The sequence below is a fragment of the Macadamia integrifolia genome, chromosome 4 (genome assembly GCF_013358625.1).
Source record: "Macadamia integrifolia cultivar HAES 741 chromosome 4, SCU_Mint_v3, whole genome shotgun sequence".
Taxonomy (NCBI): Eukaryota; Viridiplantae; Streptophyta; class Magnoliopsida; order Proteales; family Proteaceae; genus Macadamia; species Macadamia integrifolia.
Window position 1 is genome coordinate 3,768,325 of NC_056560.1, and position 17,125 is coordinate 3,785,449.

The 17,125-nt window shown below is 37.9% G+C and overlaps 2 protein-coding genes and 1 long non-coding RNA gene across 3 annotated transcripts in view; 2 read left to right on the top strand and 1 right to left on the bottom strand.

Moving 5' to 3' along the window:
- Positions 1 to 17,125, top strand: part of LOC122075288 (non-specific lipid transfer protein GPI-anchored 1-like) — a 44,862-nt gene that overhangs the window by 23,384 nt on the left and 4,353 nt on the right. The window lies entirely within an intron of this gene.
- LOC122075292 lies at positions 372 to 5,768 on the top strand. The gene is made up of 4 exons (XR_006139214.1): positions 372 to 678; positions 778 to 1,130; positions 2,182 to 2,252; positions 5,440 to 5,768. It is a non-coding gene; the product is annotated as an uncharacterized LOC122075292 (long non-coding RNA).
- On the bottom strand, positions 8,103 to 12,395 carry LOC122075286. The gene is made up of 3 exons (XM_042640258.1): positions 12,141 to 12,395; positions 8,618 to 11,441; positions 8,103 to 8,505 (listed from the first exon to the last, which is right to left on the bottom strand). The coding sequence occupies exon 2, from the start codon at positions 11,260 to 11,262 to the stop codon at positions 8,764 to 8,766; it is 2,499 nt and encodes an 832-aa protein (XP_042496192.1). The 5' UTR covers positions 11,263 to 11,441; positions 12,141 to 12,395; the 3' UTR covers positions 8,103 to 8,505; positions 8,618 to 8,763.

The following is a 17,125-nucleotide window of genomic DNA, read 5'->3' on the forward strand; positions in this document are numbered from 1 at the left end:
ATTGCACTAACGTCCCTCTATGTGCACTATAGATGCTTCCAACACCATCCCATTGGCCTATGCATCTAGCATACCCTATTCCATATTGGAAAGATCATCTGGCATACCCTATGCTAGAGTAGAAAGATCATCTGGCATTCTGTGCCAGGCTGGAAAGACCATTTGACACCCTGTGCCAGACTGAAAAGATCATCTGACACCCTGTGCCAGACTGGAAAGATCAACTAGCATACCCTGTGTCAGACTGGAAAGATCATCGGGCACCTTGTGCCAGACTGGCAAGATTCTTTCACCCAAAACTAAAATATAGAAAGATTAACCCTATATAGGAAAATCCTCAACTTCTCTCATTACCATTCTTTCTTCTATCTCCCTCCACTCTCCGGAGCTGAGCATCTTATATTCGTTGAGATAAAGTTTTTTCTCTGCAAGGGGTTTGTGCAGTAAACCCCTACAGGCGGTCGTCCGTCATAGTAAGGTAGTCCCCGTGAAACTTCAGGAAGAGGGGTAGTCTTGTAACCAAGAATTGATAAGTTACGAAATGGATCAATCACTTCTTCCCTTCATTTTCATCTCCTTCTGAGCTCTCCTTCGTTCTTTCATTTTTTATTGACTCTTGACCCTACTAAGTAAAGGAGGAGAAGATAGAGAGAAGAAAAAAGTAGCAAGGAATAATAGGTGAGTTTAATTCCATTTTATTTTTTTCATCCTCTTCCTACTGTATTCCTAGCTTGGTTTGAAATTTATTTGGATCTAATACAATTTGGATGGTAACAGCTAAAGAAATAGTGGGGCCAACATCAGTACATTTTTATCTGGTAAAGGAGAATTTTATTGTAGAGGACAAGAGGACCTCAAGGCATCTTAATTACAAGTATCAAGAAACCAAGAAGAGAAAACGGGCCAATCTGTCTTACTTGCCATAGGCAGGGCCTTCCAGTCTATAGTATGAACAATCAAACAGCTAATGCATTACGTCGCCAGATATCGAATGTCCTCAATGATACCAGCAACATTTTGAGGAAGCGCTAAAACTGGATTGTCAAGGAGAGATACCAAGGTTGACTTATTAGATTCCACCAAAGAGGGGGAAGCCCCTCCAGAGGATACATTTATTATCATTAAGCAAGGTGAATTCCGTTTTCTAATAATTAATTTGTCCTTTTTAAATCTCTTGATTTTAAAAAGATTAATTTTTTTAAATACTTTTTGTACTTTATCAAGTAAAATTATGTTGATGTGGCTATAGTCTTGTAAGAAATACTATGTTAACTTGATTTTATTTTCAGATATCTTTCTTCTTTGAAAGATTTAATGATTAGAAGCCTCTATTGAATATCCTAATTGAATATTCGAATTATTATGGGATATAAATGATATTTAGGAAATTTTTACATATTTGATCTGATTTCTAATGGCTTAAGGTAAAAGTAGATGCAAAGAGTTTCGAATCTATAGGATTATTGAATATTATATGAGTGAAGTTCCAATAGAAGTACACTTTGAAGTTGTTCCAGCTAAAAAGTGTTTTTTCAGCCATATTGCCATATTTGATGGTGCCCTAATTTAGTATCTCCGTCATCATCTAGCCATGGCTTATTTTTAGATCAATATGATTCAACCATTCGACATTTAATGGTTTTCTAAGAGTAATTATTTATTTAGTACTAGGGACAATATAAGAATTTGAAAATTAAGCAAGAAAACTTTCTACATTGGTGGGTCATATGGTTGAGAGTCTTGAGACAATCCCTTAAATTTAAGAAATAACCTATAAGTAGTCTACATGTCAAAACAACATACTTTAATTGAAAAGTCTTCAACTATGCTTCATTGCTTACATTTTTCCAATTTGATATTTACTTAATTGTGGATAAGTTTATTTGTGAACAATGCTAGGACCGATAGGTATTTTATAATGAAACATGACATGTAGCCATTCTAACCACACTGTCTAGATATCCAAGGGTTAGAATTGCCTATATCACTCATTCATGTGGCAAAAATGAAGAATCTTCTTGAAGATTTCTTTTCTAAAATGCTAGCTTAGACGAAAAAAAGGAGAATCAAAGTTAGAAGAAAATCCTAACTCCATCCTTAAATCATCTATTATATTCATTTTCTGTTTATTTGGATCCACATATTTATTGAGCTTAATTATATTTTTTCACTTTGATAAAGGAAATTTTTTGATCGTAAGAATTGGAGATACAATGGTGGCAACTTCAACACATTTGATATCATCAATCAAGGTGAGTTCTATTTCTATTAATTTCTGTCTCCTTTTGTTTTTCTTGGTCTTAGTTTCTTAAGCTTTTATATAAAGTAAGTTTTATTTCAATTTTTTATGTTATATTATTAGCTAAATCTATATTATACTTGTTTTGATTCCTACATACACTTTTATGTCCTAACTGCAAGTATGGAAATTCCGATGGTAGTAGAGGAAGATAGTGATAGTTGAATTATCATTTGTAGGCTACTAGGTTATTTGTTGCACTTACTGAACTGAAAGAAATGAGTGTAGGAAAAAGAAAGAAAGAACAAGAGTGAAAAAAGAAAAAAAAGAAAGCTAAAGATAAGGCCAGCAGGCAGGGTTTAAAAACTCAATGAATCAAATTGGGAATCGCCCGATTTAGGTCGAAATCAGCCGTCATTGATCCTGATTTTTGACAAATTAATACAGCTGGTTCTTGGATAAAACCATCAGAATCATTGAAATATTCTTGGAATATGTCAATTCTAGGGTTTTTTCAAATCAGCTATCACTGACGTTTTACAACCCTGCCAGCAGGTTAAAAAAAAAAATGATGAAGGGAAGTTTACAACTAAGGGCTTTTCTGGTGCAAAGAAATTTGCTATGAATGGCACAAAATTTGTATCTGTGTTTTGAGGGTCTTGCTCAGATGTAGGCAACTTTAGATGTTTATGTACCTTAGGAGAACAAATTATGTAGAGAAGCAGACTGATAAGAGATCCTTGGTGTGAATCCCTTGTTGATGATGAAATGGTTAAAAAACAGTAAAGTAAGCACTAGTGGTCCACTCTGACAAGAACAAATCGGTAGGAGCAGATGGGCATTTAAGGACTGAGGGCACTAGGGTTTTAAAACTTAGAATCGGCATCGGTCAGTCTCAATTTCGATTTTTTGAAACTCTATTGAACATCCTCTCCTTAATGGTTTAGTTTTTAAGGATGAGTTTTACCCAAGTCCCAAAAATTGCTTGGTAAGACCAAGCGAATAGCGTATGGCTAGAAATGCAATGTTGGAAGATTCCAGCAGAAAGTTCTACCCTAGAGGGGAAGAACATCAGCACCACCTGGTGCGAATGGTTCTTACAATTTTACCAACACAACCCACTTCAAAGGCTTAAAACTCAGAAAAAGTGTTGCTCAAGGCCCAACGCCGGGGCTTGCTTCATCGTGTACGTCAAACCCAAATACATTTTGGGTTGTATGCTATCGCTGCAAAATGTAATATGAGTACCTTAAGATCCATCTCAGTCATAATCTTGTTTGTCCCAATTTTCATGTGCCCTTCCTTTTATGCATTATAGACAACTCCATTCATTCAGTAACATTCTTTCAGTGGGGGCCATATTCTAGAACAGCTGGTGCTGACAAGTAGGTCAATCAGCCAATGTGGAGATTTATAGGTACTTGAGAACCCTCATCTGAATGGCTAGTTTTTAAGGATGAGTTCTACCTATGTCATTAACAGTCCATACTTGGTCACCCTCTCCTTAATAGCTAACTTTAAAGTATTAGTTTTACCCATTTGTAGCTCGATGTGGAGAATTATATGTACTTGGGTAGTCCATATTAGGGCACCCTCTCCTTAACAATTAGCTTTTAAGAATGATTTTTAAGGAATAACCCGATATAGAGACTTAGTGTCCCTAACAATTGGCACTAGTATGTCCTCGTCTGAAAGGCTAGTTTTTAAGGATGAGTTCTACCCAGGTCCTCAAAAACTGCAAGTGTGGTTTAGCAACCTATGAGGAAGTGAGAAGAGAGTGTAAGGAGGCTCAGGGAGCTGCAAGAAGAGAGGAGGTGCTTCAGAGGAAGAACAATGTCTCTAAGAGGATGGGTAGCAGTGTATCTAGTGGATTTTCTAATTCTGGTTCTAGCCCCCTTCTCAATGGAGAGAGACCTATAAAAAAACAGAAGAGGCATTGATGGTGAAGGAGGAAAACACATGTGGATGTAAGGGGGAATCTCAAACTTCCACAGGAACGGGAGGAGCTGAGTTAGGAAGTGGAGTCAAAGAGTTAAACAGGGTAATTCTGATATGGAAAGGGTTACCGGCTTATCCAGTACTGGTAAAGCCAATGGTTCAAGGGAGTTGTCACAGCAAGACTTCCAAGCTATGTTGATGGAGAAGCTACTAGTAGAAATTTGTAAGAATTTAAGTGAATGAAGTTCATCTGCTGTAGCCAAAGCTGCTGACCATAAGAAAGAGAAAGAAAAGGAAAAGGAAAAGTAAAAGGAAAAAAATGCTGTAAATGGTGGGACGCCTGACCAAGATGAGGCAGGTGGTGAATCTGTAGATACCAAGAAGAAAATCTATTCTGACAATAATTTATCTGGAGCTTCTCGTGTTGATTCGGATTAGAAGCCTTTGAGCTCATGTCAATCAATGTTCCGGACCCAGATTTTCATGATTTTGACGAGGACTGATAACAAAGATCATTTGGAGATAACCAAGTCTGAGCTGCATATGATGATGATGATGATGGTATGCCTCTAATTATGCCATAATTCACAATGTGATATCATTTAGTGCATTCTAGTTGCGTAGTTGGCTGAATTCCCAGAGTAATAGGGAGCTGGGTTTGTATAGGTACTTGGGATAAGGAAGATCTCAGTTTTATATGGAGACTTGTAGGTACTAGTCTACATGGGCACTATCACTTTAACAGTTAGCTTTTAAAGATGAGTTTAACCCGCATATGAAACCGTTGGAATGTTTCCCAATAAGAGTGAGTTAATGCCCTTTATGGGAATTGGTCCCCTGGTTGGGATGAGCTTATTCCTGATGAAGTAATACACACAAGTATGACATGGTCGAGGATCTGGATGAATATAATGAGGAGAAAGGTGTAACCACTATTCATCTAGTCGGAAAAAAAAAAAATTTGCTGCTACCCAAGTTGCAGAAACTTTCCTGTACCCGGGCTTACAGCCAAAGAAATGAGATCTAAAAGGTATTTTGGAAAATTTCAAATCCTGGAAGGGTATTTGTGAACCCAAAGTAACTTCAATATTTCATTTCTTTGGCTGTGAGTCCTATAGCAGCAAAATTTTATCCCCTCTTAGTTAAGGTTGCTGATTTCAAGACAGTTTTCCACGTACATTTGGATACAAGGGGAGTCAAGAGGATCCCAAGAGAGGATATGTTGAGGTTCTCACTTCAGATCCCTTATTACATGTTTACAGGTCAAGAGGGTCCAAATGCTCCTAAAGGTGTCTAGGGGATGGACCAAGCAGCTACTACATTAGAACTTCTTCAGGTGATGGCAGATGTCAAGGAAGAAAAGAGATTGTGGAGAATGCTGACATGAGAAAGCTAAGGAAGAACATATGGTGGAGGATCCAAAAAAGATGCGGAGAAAGAGACCGTCAAGAATGCCAAAGGAGCTAAGACAGAAAAGACGGAGCATATCAGAGAAAAAACCACAAAGAAAAGGAAGAAAGCTATCTAGCGAGTTTTGGAAATATGTGGGCCTGACGAAAGTTGCGGTAATTAACTTTTTGATATTAAATTAATCCAACATTTAGTGGGTTTCTATGGCTGTTTGCTGTTGGGCTTGTACCATTTTTTCTGGAGTCACATGTAAACACTGTAAGCACCTAGTCTGGACAATTTCATCTAATTTACCATAGTTTAATTGCTCTGTTTCTTGTTCTTATAGTAGAATATGAGGAAATTGCAGCCTTTTCTTTCTTTATGAAGTCTGATACTTCTGTTGGTTCTGATTACATATCGAAAAGAAATAGTGTAGAATATGGCTAATTTCAATTCACTGCTCAATTCACTCTTCTTGAATTTAAAAATTAATTAATTCAATTTTTTTTTTCTTGAGGACTTCATGAATTAGACTTGTAGCGGCTACAACAAACTTTTAACATTTGCTTTAAAAAAAAACAACAACAACATAAATAAATTCCTACAATCATTGGGGATTGTGGGTAATGTTCTGCCAAATCTTACATTCAGCTTTCATGGGAAATGAGTCAAATAATGGCCCTAAGTGTCCCTCAAGTTTTAAGGAAAATATGTTCAATATCATTCGCTTTTAAAAAAATAGAGTCAGGATTTTTAATGTCGGCTCGTGTTTTCAGTCCGAAAGAGGCCCTGAATTTTCAAGAGGGGCACAGTGGTCATTACACGCCCCCTATGTCTGAGGCAAGGGTCACTCAGAAACTTTAACCCTTATAATGTTAAGATAAACAATGATTAAGACACTTTGTTAAACTTTTATTCCAAATCTTCAGAAATGCTCACTTGACCTCTAAATTTCTTGAATATAACTATTCTCCCCAACCAAAACAACTCTCCTAACTAATTAAAGCTTAATTCTATATCTCTTCAGACAACATGGTTAATATCTCTTACCAAAGGCTTAACAAGTTAGGATGTTATTTTAGCCGGATGAAATAGTTAAAACCAAAAATAGATAGTTAAGAAAATTTCTCTTCAGCCACCATGAAGTCATTCCCCATCAGTGTTTGCCCAAACATTAGGTACTGCAATCATAGTTTCCCCAAACTTTGGGGACCCTGGTGTAGTTTACCCAAAATAGGAGGACTAGAAGAACCCTTCCAATGCTTTGATCTCATGTGTCCCCAACCACACATAAAGCTCAACCTGCTATCACACACATCAAGAAATAGTAAACGCATCAACCTATAAATCATTTTCTTTACAACCACAACTGTCAACAAGATGATTACTGGAAGATAAGGATAGAATAATAACACAGAAAGAATAACAGGATGGTGCTGCATATGATAAGCAGAATACTCAACTCCTCAGTTTGCAGAAACTAGAATGCATCATTCAATCAGTTCATCTCCTTAGCACAAAACAACAGGCTGGATGTTCAGAAGACCTGATCAATCCACCTTCTCCGTTCCTGCATTCAACCAAGCAATGCAATTTATGAATGTTAATTACACGAAACAAGGGACTGGACCCATCAATCCCAACCAAATCCATGTCCACAGTCAGGTTAGCCAATTCACGGCAGATCAGCCCGAAATTACCAAAGACAATTCAGTGTGTCATACAAGAGGCCAGATCAACCAATCTTTGAACCTCTCTATGACAGTTATATTGGGGCAGAGTTCTGCACTATGAAACCTTACAGGTGAACACTTCATTTTGCTGTCTGAACACCGAGCATAGAAAAGCATTCACCACTCTGCATCCATGATTTTCAAGTGTCAACCTATTCCCTATTAGAGCAAGAAAGAAGTAGTTCCGTTGCCATTTCCTAGAAAGGCAAGATAATGTGATGGAGTAATCATGTGATAGTCTCATTGTCCCCTACTTTCTTTGCATGCACAAGCTCATCACTCTAGCTTGGATTGTATATGCCAAAGAAGGAAAATAATGAGATCCAAATAAATAACGACCAATCATGAATAGTCAATAGATTATAGAAGAACTAAATAAAATAAAGAATCAAAAATACTGATTTAACCATGGAAACGATTAACAAACCTTTCAGACAACCTGGCTAGTTGGACAAGTATTTGATCAGACAAACACAGCCTCGATATCATTGATCAGTCACCCATGTTTACAGGTAGAATGACCATAAATCCCATCACATTCTTCCTCATGAACAAGTCATATTTAAAGGTAAAGCACCAAGTGTCCCATATTCTATTTTTTTTTCTGGAAGGGATGGGAACTGACAACTCCTTGAAGAACCACATATATCACACAGATTGAGCAGAATTTGTGATCTTCCCAAAAGTAGTTCTGAAGACAAGACTAAACCTTTTGATGCAGAGACCAATTTCTAACATGTCAAAGGATCATGTAAGAGAACATAAGCGGCAACATTTTAAGCACTTTACAAGCGAGAAACTGAACCAAACCAAAATTAATTCTAAACTTGTCATGCAAATTACCATTCTGTACAACATGAGTCCTCAAGTTTTTTAACAGTAAGACCAATCAAGAAGAGTGAATTGAGCAATAAATTGAAATCAGCTTATATTCTACACTATTTCTTTTGGATCTTTAATCAGAACCAACAAAAATATCAGACTTCAGACGAGAAAAAGTTGCATTTACCTCCTATTCTACTATAAGAACAAGAAATAGAGCAATTAAACCATGGTAAAGTAGATGAAAAAATTTGGCAGCTTAGGTGGGGCTGTGTTTGAACGGCTGCAACTGCTAGACAACTTGCTCTTTTGGGGTCAAAACCACCTCTTGTAAGGAAGAAAATTCAGAATCCACTAGCAGATCCTTGAAAGAAGCTCCACCTGGCAGAGAGAACACCTTAGAGTGAGTATTCACTTCCAAGATAATTGAACCATACGTCTTCTAAACTACTTTTAAGTTTCAGATAAAACTAAGGTTAGATTGAATGCTTACATCGTTTACATGTGACTCCAGATGAAATTGTCCAATCCCAACAGCAAACCACCACAGAAACCCACAAAATGCTGGATTGATTTGATATAATTTTACATCAAAAGGTTAGTTTCCACTACTTTGGTCAGGCCCACATATTCCAAAACTCAACAAGATAGCTGTTGTTTAGCCTTCTCCACCATCCTTTCTTCTGTGCTTTCTCTGATATTCCCCACAATCTTTTCTGTCTCAGCTTCCTTGACATTCTTGACAATCTCTTCCTCAGCTTTTTCAGGATTCTCCACCATATGTTCTCCCTCAGCTATTTCAGCAACCATCTCTTCTTCCTCAGCTTTTTCAGCAATCTCCACAATCTCTTCTTCCTTGACATCTGTTATCACCTGAAGAAGATCTAATGGAGTAGCTGCTGGGTCCAGCTCCCTGCAACCCTTAGGAGCATTTGGACCTTCTTGACCTGTAAGCATGTAAGAAGGGACCTGATGTGAGAACCGAAACATCTCCTCTCTTGGGAACCTCTTGACTTCCCTTGTATCCAAATGTCTGTGGAAAACTGTCTTGAATCCAGCGACCTTGACTAGAGGAGTTATAGTTACACCTTGCTCCTCGTTATAATCATCCAGCACCTCGACCATGTCATACTTGTGTATTACTTCATCAGGGGTAAGCTCATCCCAGTCAGGAGACCAATTCCTATAGAGGGCCCAAACATCACCCTTCTTGGGAAATATTCGGATGGCTCCACGTGCGCCTTTTGTCCACCTCACTCTGTGTGAGAAGGAATTGAGTGACTCATTGACTTCATGTTTGCCTATCCTGAAATCCCCACAAGTTTTAGCAAAGCCAGAACCGACCCAGTTTAGTTGACCCAGCTCACTATTACTCTTGGAATTCAGCCAACTGATACGCATCTTGAATGGGTTCAATGACATCACATTATGAATCATGGCATAATAACGAGGCATCCCATCATCATCATCATACGCAGCCCAGACTTGGTTATCTCCAAATGATCTTTCCGATCGGTCCTTGTCAAAATCATGAAAATCTGGATCTGGAACATTGATAGACATGGGTTCAACAGCTTCAGTATCCAAATCAGCACCAGAAGTTCCAGATGAAATCTTGTCAGAATGGATTTTCTTCTTGGTATCCACAGATTCACCACCTGCCTCATTTTGATCAGGTGTCCCACCATTTACAGCATCTTTTTCCTTCTCCTTTTCTTTCTCTTTCTTCTTGTCAGCAGCTTTGGCTACAGCAGTTGAACTCCATTCATTTAACTTCTTGCGGATTTCTGCCCGTGCCTTCTCCATCAACATAGTTCGGAGTTCTTGTTGTGACAAATCCCTTAAACCATTAGGCTTGCCAGTACCAGATAAACCAGTAACCCTTTCCATTTCAGAAATACCTTGTTTAACTCCAACCCCACTTCCTAACCCAGCTCCTCCAGTTCCTGTGGCAGTTTGAGATGCCCCCTCACATCCATAAGTGTTTCCCCCTTCACCATCCATGCCTCTTCTTTTTTTCACAGGTCTCTCTCCTTTGAGAACGGGGCTAGAACCAGAATTAGAAAATCCAGTAGATACACCACTACCGATCTTCTTAGAGACATGGTTCTTCTTCCGAAGCGCCTCCTCTCTTCTAGCAGCTGCCTGAGACTCCTCACGCTCTCTTCTCACTTTCTCATAGGTCTGCTGAACTACACTTGCAGCTTGAGCAGCAGCAGAAGCTGAGGCAGTTGCACTACCAACACCGGTTGTTCTAGAGAATGGACCCCACTGGAAGTTTGTGTGATTGAATGAATGGAGCCCTGAAACCCCCCCTGGTCCCATGTTGGGAGAAGCAGCAGTATTTTTCCCAGAAGCATATGCATTCTTGTTGTCTGTATGATGGTTTGAATTCTGACGCTGCTGAGAGAAATTCCATGATGTGGGAGCACTAGAACCATTTGAAGGTGGGGGAGCTGTCTCTACTGCATAAAAGGGCTCATGACAATTGGGGCAAAGAAGATTGTGATTGAGATAGATCCTGAGATACTCATATTGCATTTTGCAGCGATTGCATGCAGTCCAAAATGTATTTGGTTTTGACGTACGTGATGAAGCAGGCGCCGACGTTGGGCCTCGAGCAGAACTTTTCTGAGTTTTAGCCTTTGAGGTGGTAGGGTTGGTAAAATTATAATAACCATTCGCACCAGGTGGTGCTGATGTTCCTCCACTTGTAGGTGGAACCTTCTGCTGGATTCCTTTAACATTGCATTTCTGGTCATACGCTATTCTCTTGGTCTTATCAGACAACAAACTCCAGGCCTCTGAAATAAGCTTAAATGCCCCATCTGCTCCTACCGATTTGTTCTTGTCAGGGTGAAGCATTAGTGCTAACTTTCTGTACTGTTTCTTAACTGTTTCATCATCAGCCAAGGGATTCACACCAAGGATCCCATACCAGTCAGCTTCTCCACATATTTTGTTCTCCGCAGAGATATAAACATCCAAAGTCGCCAACATCTGGGGAAGACCCTCAAGCCCGGGATACAAATTTTGGGCCTTCAAAGAAAATTTCTTCGCACCAGAAAAGTCCTTTGCTGTAAACTTCTTTTCTGCAATTTCTTTTGCCCTGCTGGCCTCATCTTTATTGCACTCCATTTTTCTCTCTTTCACTCTCACTCTTACTCTCTCTTCTTTCCTTTCACTACCACTTTTTGTTCAGTTTGCTAGGGGCAACAAATAGCCTACAAATGATGATTCAACTTCCACTATCTGCTTCTACAACCATAGGTCTTTCCATACTTTCAGAAAATGATTCACTTCCATGTTCAGAAAACCTAATTCACAGGAAAATTAACAATAATGTCAAAAAGAGAGAGTGTGGGAGAGGGAGGACGCGCAGCAGAATTTCCTAACAAGAAAGACAAGTAGCTGACCCAACAGAGTAAACCAAGCTTTTTAATAAGTCATACATATTGATCTATCAAACAGTATTGAAACTCAAAATAAATGCAATGGCATAAAGACTGAATTTGGTACTCAATTTCATAAAATAGACGAATTGAATTAACAGAATAAGTAAAATTACACAGGCAACAACAACATATCGAACAAATTTTTCTTGCATCAAATAAATACGATCAGTAGACAGAGCCACATTACAATCAATCTAACAACCATCATTCTGTTCACACTCTTCTTCGTATGAAATCCCAAGCTACGGCATACTTCAAAAGAAAAGAAAAACATAAAACAGGAAACAGTTTGACAGAAAAAAAAAAAGTGAAAGTTCAAACTATCAACTTCTCGGATGACTCTTGAGACCCAAATCAGATAACAGCATCAGCAGTGGATCTAGAGAACTAGATATTATATACAACTTCCATTCGGATTCATCGAACCCTTTCTGAGTTTCTAATTTCAGTACTTTGGACTGAAACCCTAGGACGTCCGATCTCGATCGACAGTCCATGATGAGAAGTAAAAACATTTCCACGTAAAGCTCAACAAGAGAGTAAAGAAATAAGGAAATTTACCCATTTAGAGATATTTTCTGCGGATTGAGGAATTTGAATCACAGGGCTGCCATGGGAGAACCTTCATCACCAAAAAAAAATTGCCCTTTTTCCCACCCAAAATCCAAAAAAAAATCCCTAAAAACAGGAACTTTTGTCAAAACCCCTCAAAACTTACATCTCAAACACCTCAATGTGACGAAAAAAGAAAGGGAAAAAGAAAATAAAAAGTAGTATGGGCTTCCCTTGTTTTTTAAGAATTTTGTTAACCTTAACCCATTGGTGGAAACCCTAACTATGGTTAATTTTAACTCTTCAAATGGGTATAGAAGTTGCCTAAATATAGATATTCTTTTGGTATGAAAAGTTTAAAAGGAAATTAATGTTGCTGATAATGCAAATATTTTCCACTTCTTAAAATTTTAATTTTAAATCTTTAGAGGAAAGAATTTTTTGTTTTGTAATTTTTCTTATTTATTTAATTTTTTTAGACAAACTCATTCTATTTTTTTTTCAATAAAAAATAAATTTGTCCAATCAATATCCTAGTGGGACCCATATATGAGGTGGTGAAAATAAAATATACATAGGGTTGCTTAACCATACCTAAAGTTAGTTTAAACTGTATAGAATGACTAGCCAACTAGGGTTGCCATGGCCACCTAGGTAATTACACCAAATTGAGTATAAGGTTGAGATTGAGTATAAGGTTGAGTATTTACCATGGACCACCAAAAGAGTGAAAGACAATAGGTACCTTGTGTTTGTAATTATGGGACCCACTTTCTTGTTCTGCTTCTAGAACCCTCCATTGCTGCACATCATCTTCCATGTCTAAGTTTGATGCAAAGATGGAGATGATCATCACATGTAAGTTATGTAGGTTCGATGTGAGGTCTTTGATTCCAAAAGCTGACTTGTGGTATCTTTGAGACACCTTTATAAAAGGATTTGTATATCCATGTGTGTTGTGATCTAACCAACTACAATGCAATCATGAAATGTTAAAATTCCATCTTTTTTTCTTAGTGAATGAAAGATTATGTTGTTGATATCTTGTCTTTGGAGCACTCTCTATTTATGACTTCCATCACTTGTTGAGCGTTAAGCCAATGAATGCAAAGTAATGACAACTTCTGTTGATACTAGTGAATTCTCTCACCTTCTCTTAAAAGGTCCTTCATCACTGAATCAGTAATTTTCCTTCTTTTTGGAACTTGGGGAGGGGGTGGGGGGAAGGTGTCCAATAAGATTTGAGCTATCTTGCTTTGACAAGATGGTAGAAAGCACATGTAAAGCAATTAATAATGTTGGGTATGCATTCTCGGAACAGATTATGGGTCTAGAACGTATTCTAAAAACCTTAAATTTACAGCGTCACACCTTAGAGAATGACACTATTAGACAGACACCCCCTGCATAATACCAAATTATAATCACAACCCCTGCCGTCACTCTTTGTTAGGGAATATACCTCAAATGTTGACATTAGATGGTTTATTTTTTGCTAAATACTAAAATACCCTCATAAAATGTAAAGTATATAACATATCCTTCCCTTAACCCCTAACCCATCACATACACTCATGAATTACAGATTTAGCTCGCTTTGCCCAAGTATAAATCTTTGAAATCGAAGCATTCGGCAACTAGATGAGGAAGAAAGACACTAACCGTAACAGGTCTCTCGAGCAACTGCATACAAATTGAGTAGTTCAAACTTTCATCGGGGATGTCGAGGACATCCTTCTCTCCGCTACTCTTGTTCTTCTTCGACTTTATCTCGTCCAGATCCAGTGAGCTTTTAGATAGTAGTTGCTGCCGTTTCCTCACCTTTTCCAGCTCCGATAGAGAAATGTCAGCTTCAATGGTGCGAATCACGGCGATCAACTTGTCGAAAGTTCCAAACGCGTCGGATACCGAAGAAATACCAACAATCAGTGGTGCCGATACATCGTTGGTAGTCTGAACACAGTCCGAACAATCCCATTGCAAAATAGAACTTAGGGTTTCAAGACGAAACGATAGGCAACTTAGATGCCATGGAGTGGAGCAAGTGTTGCAGATGAGTTTATCTTCATCTGCAGGCTCTTTCTCGTAAAACATGCAAGTTCCTCCTGCATTGCAAGGGAGTTGTTGATGTTGCATTTCTGCCATTGTTGAAGCAAATTAAGCGAAGAACTAAATTGGTAAATTCAAGAAGGGTTTGAAACGTAAATCAATACCTATTTATAACCTCAATTTCTCCACTCTTTTCACTGGTGAAGGTCGGTGACGGCAATTAGTTGTTTAATAAGCATTCACCAGTGACAGAGAGAATAGAAAGAGAGTCATGAGGTTTAGTTATAAGGGTAAAATCATCATTTTAAATCCTCACTTAACAGAGACTAAGAGCAGGGTTTGTCATTTTACACTCACAACACCTAATTGTCGTCACTGACTTTCAGCAGTGAAAAGAGTGGAGAATCTGAGGCTATAAATAGGTATTGATTTATGTTTCGAAACCCTTCTTGAATTACCAATTTAGTTATTCGCTTAGTTTGCTTCAACAATGGCAGAAACGCAACATCGACAACTCCCTTGCAATGCAGGATGAACCTGCATGTTATGCGAGAAAGAGCCTACAGATGAAGATAAACTCATCTGCAACACTTGCGCCACTCCATGGCATCTAAGTTGCCTATCATTTCGTCTTGAAACACTAAGCTATGTTTTGCAATGGGACTGTCCGAACTATGTTCCGACTGCCGGCAATGTTCCGACACCATCGATTGTTGGTATTTCTTTGGTAATCGGCGAGTCTGGAATTTCCAATGAGTTGATCATCGTGATTCGTGCCATTGAAGCTAACGTTTCTTAGTCGAAGCTGGAAAAGGTGAGGAAACGATAGCAACTACTGTCTAAAAGCTCGCCAAATCTGGATGAGGCAAAGTCAAAAAAGAACAAGAGTAGCGGAGAGAAGGATGTCCTCAGCATCCTCGATGAAAGTTTGAAGTACTCAATTTGTATGCAGTTGTTCGAGAGATTTGTTACGGTCAGTATCTTTCTTCCTCGTCTAGTTGCCGAATGCTTCGATTTCAAAGATTTATACTTCGGGCAAAGCGAGCTAAATCGGTAATTGATGAGTGTATGTGATGGGTTAGGGATTAAGAAAAGGGTATATTAGGTACTTTACATTTTATGGGGATATTTTAGTATTTAATAAAAATAAATAAAACCAGCTAATGACAGTATTTGAGGTATATTCTCTAACAGAGACTGACAGTAGGGGTTGTGATTGTAATTTGTGAGTAATGCATGATTTGGTAAGTAATTGGGGTAGACAAGACCTAAATCACTTTTTACCAGTAACAATTGAGGAAATGAATGAATCTTTTACAAGTATTTTGCTAACCCACACATTCAAGGGAACTTCGACATGAAGATCTTAATGGACCATTTATTTTCAGCTTTTGTTGTTTTTGCATAATTTTCTTCAGAAATAAAGAAAAAATGGAAATAGCAGGAGACTCCTAATTTATTTGCTTACAAGGGGCAAAGAAGATTTCAGCTGACCTTTCCATGAGCAGTTGGTGCTTCTTAGATATTCTTTAAAAGTTATCTTAAACATTGAACATGTGTTCTCAATACGTGTTTAAATATTATGATAACTTGGCCTTTCTTTTTTACCTTATTTAGGTTGCTAACACCAAAACAATACAGAATGATTTTCTTCCATAGTTTATGGTTACATATCTATCGACTAACATCAAAAAAGGTTTTTTGGGGAGAATTGCAACACCTGAAAACCAAAATCAAGAACACAAATCTGGTTTTGGGGAGAATTACTCTCTTTTTAGCTCTCCAAAGTGTGCATTCAGTACCTTAGCTACAACCAGGTAGTTCTTGAATAGCTTTACTTACTACTACTATGTGTTATCCACTATTGTCTCTATTTTTTTTTTTTTTTCTATTGATTTTTAGCCTCTAATGTACTAACAAGTTTTTTTTGTAGGTTAGAAGTCTTTAGCTCAAAATGGTAGAGCACCTGGGGTAATACCCAGGGTATGGTGGTTCAAATCCACCAAGACTCTTTTATTGATTATAAACGGATGATATTCTCAGTTTAGGATTTATGAGTTAATAAACCTGTTATTACTGCTATAGGGTTACTGTTTTAACCCCTGTTTCAGATCTCAATCCCATAATTGTTCTATTCTTAAATCTAATTTCTGATCTATTGTTACTTAAGCTAGAATTGTTTGTTCTCTTTTTGGAAATTAATCCTAATTCAAGTATAATTCTTTTGAAACTTGAGATCATTAAGTCCAGATTATTGTTTGTTACTTACTTTTTAATCCTTGTCACTTCTACTTCACTTCTAATTCTGCTCACAACTATGGCTTGCAAATGTAAAGACTTTATTTATTATTTTAGATGCACATGCTTGATTTGGATAATCCATGCTTCACAACCAGTTTCCAAGGCGAATATGGGAGGAAATTCAGCATCTTTAGCATCTTCAAGTAATCAGAGTTTCTTTGGGTTGCCAAGGCAGAGATGAAGATCAGTGCTGAAATTATTTTAGCTGTACACTTTTTATTTGCTACTCGTTGAGAGTTGAGTGTTTAAACAACTTGGTCCTTGTCGAGAAGAGCTCTACTCTACCAACCCCGGGAACTTGATTTTTGTAGTAATGAAGCCCAACCAAGCTGCACACTTTTTATTTGCTACTCTTTAAGATGTTACAAAAGAGATAAAAGAGAGGGGAAAAAAAAATTAAACTCAAAAGAGAATGGTTGAATGCTCTTCACTGATGCTAAAGGGTATCAAGCCTGCTTTCCTGCTATCATCCAAAATACCATCCAAACTAGAATTAAAGAGTTTTGGTGGATTCGAACCACCCTACCATGGGTATTACCCTAGGTGCTCTACCATTTTGAGCTACCAAAAAAAAAAAATTTGTTAGTACATTATAGTAACAAAGAAATAATCATAAAATAACACCATGTTGCAATGGCTCACAT